The following is a 2,500-nucleotide window of genomic DNA, read 5'->3' on the forward strand; positions in this document are numbered from 1 at the left end:
TATAGGTATAAATCATAATGTATATAGATACTATGAAAAACATATGATATTGGATACATTCAAATCCACTTGGATTCCATCTTCAGGTCTGAATATATGTGTATGTGTATTTATATACATTTATATATATGGTTATATATAATATATATATATATATATATATATATATATATATATATATATTATTTGCATATATATATTATAAATGTGGATATGTATATGTATGTAAATATATATGGAAAAAAAAATAAAAAAATAAATAAAAATATATATATATATATATATATATATATATATATATATATATATATATATATATATATATATAGTCATAGATTTGTGTGTGTGTGTTTTGTGTGTGCGCGTGTGTGTGTGTGCGCGTGGATGCGTGCGTGCACATAGTTTTATATATATATAATTTATGCATACTGATTGTACTGCAGTGTTCAGGAGGTTTACCATAAGTTTTAATTTTATGCAATGTTGTTATGTATGTCTTTTTAACTAAGACAACTATTCTTTAGGGAAAATGTTTTTCTTGTCATGCATTATATGTAATCTTTCTTTACAGTGACTCACCCCAGACTCTGAAGGATGGTGGCGGAAAGATGAAGTCAAAGGTTGTTGAGAGTGGAAGAACCTCCAGCAAACAGGAGGAAGATGCTGTTTCTGAAGACCCCAAGCTCCCCACAGTCCCTCTGACACTGTCTTCACTTCCAAAGATCAATTTGCCTCTTACTGTCCCTGCAGCAGGGACCCCAGCCAGTAGCAGTGGCATGGCTTCAGGCTTCAGATTCTCCATCCCAGAGGTGGTGGACACACAGGCAGCTGCCTCTGAGACCACAGCCAATGCCCTTACCTTCACCTTTAGTAGTCCGGCGTTAGTTAACGAAGAGAGCAAAGCCACTAACCAGTCTTCTAGTTCTTCTCATTGTAATCTATCCTCAGTAATGATGTTTAATAGCAGCAGCCCCAGCTTTGCCCCTAAACTTAAGGCTACTGCTAAGAAGGAGGTCATGCCCAAGGCACCTAAGCTACAGGCTGGAAGTATCCTGGACATTCTGAAGCCAAAGGGAGGTACTCCAGAGAAGCATGTTGCTGGGAATGCCTCTCCTTCACTGCAAAATAGGGTTGAAGAGAAGTTTAATGCATTTGGTAGTCCTAAAGTTCCCAGTGAAAGTATCAAGCCGGTGATAGAACAGACTGTTAATAATGTTGTTGAGAAAACTAGTGTTTCACTAGGGTTTGAGGGCTTTGGTGGGGCCTTCAAGAAGTCAAGTGATGAATGGGAGTGCAGTGTTTGTATGATCAGGAACAAAAACTCGGCCGAAAAATGCGTGGCGTGTGAGACTGCAAAGCCAGGGAAAGCATCATCCCATGGTATCCAAACTAATACATCTGTCTTTAGTAATACAGATCCTACCCCAACCATTACGGGTAATGGAACAGACTGGGGCTCAGCCTTCAAGAAGTCTAGCAATGAATGGGATTGTGATATGTGCATGTTACGAAACAAAGACTCAGTGGACAAGTGTGTTGCATGTGAAACCCTTAGGCCGGGGAGCAAAGCGAAACAGGCCCCATTAGCTGAGTCAAAGCCAGTTGATGGAAAGGAGGAGAAGGTGAATTTTGGGTTTGGCTCAGCCTTTGCCAAGGCCAAGGGGGAGTGGGAGTGCGATACATGTTTAGTTCGCAACAAAAGTGAAGCTACGAAGTGCATATCGTGTGAGACTCCTAAGCCTGGTGCTGCTAATATTTCTCAAGCCATAACAGGAAACTTTAAGTTTGGTGTAAATACAAATGACTCTTCTTCCACAAGTAGTAGTTTTAAGTTTGGTTTAGACAACTCACAGACTGAAGTAAAATCTAATAGTGGTTTTGCATTTGGGGTTAGTGCCAAAAGTGCTGAAGACAGTAATAGTAAAGAAAGCTCTGGATTTAAGTTTGGAATAGCATCAGAGAAGCCTAGCTTAGGGACGGACTCTAGTAGTGAGAAGGACAAGTTGAAGGAGAAAAGTGGAAGTGCCTCTAGTGGTATCAGTTTTGGCTTAAAGTCGGATGAATCCAAGGGCAAGCAGTTCCCTGTTCCATCGATGAACTTCACCTTTTCAGCTCCTAATACGCCTGCTAGTAGTACAGAAACTGTAAATACCAAACCTAGTTTCACATTCAGTTCTGGGAGTGAAACTGTGGCATCCTTCAGCTTTGGAGACACAGAAACAAAAGCTAAACAAGCCACGGGGGAAGGACAAACTAAAACCTCAACAGAGATAAAGCCAGCATCAGAGATTAAGAGTGGTAGCGTCTTGGACGTGTTGAAGGGGAAAGACACGAAGGCAAGTGAGGTGTTCAACTTTGGCGCCAAGCTTGAGAAGGTTGATGGAGGCGTGCCAAAACCCTCATTTGCCTTCAACAATGCTGTGCCAGCCTCCACAAAAGCAGGTGATTCAAAGACTGCAGACCCAGCTGTGCCAAGTGGCACTTTTACTTTTGGTGCTAA

At 40.7% G+C, this 2,500-nt stretch overlaps 1 protein-coding gene across 1 annotated transcript in view; it reads left to right on the top strand.

Annotated features, from left to right (window-relative positions):
* Positions 1–2,500, top strand: part of LOC119577699 (nuclear pore complex protein Nup153-like) — a 10,203-nt gene that overhangs the window by 198 nt on the left and 7,505 nt on the right. Inside the window, exon 2 of the mRNA XM_037925254.1 lies at positions 572–2,500. This exon is cut by the window's right edge and continues 637 nt beyond it. Within this exon, the coding sequence (XP_037781182.1) occupies positions 572–2,500 (1,929 nt within the window). The remainder of the gene's footprint in view (positions 1–571) is intronic.

Source organism: Penaeus monodon, chromosome 10, assembly GCF_015228065.2.
Source record: "Penaeus monodon isolate SGIC_2016 chromosome 10, NSTDA_Pmon_1, whole genome shotgun sequence".
Taxonomy (NCBI): Eukaryota; Metazoa; Arthropoda; class Malacostraca; order Decapoda; family Penaeidae; genus Penaeus; species Penaeus monodon.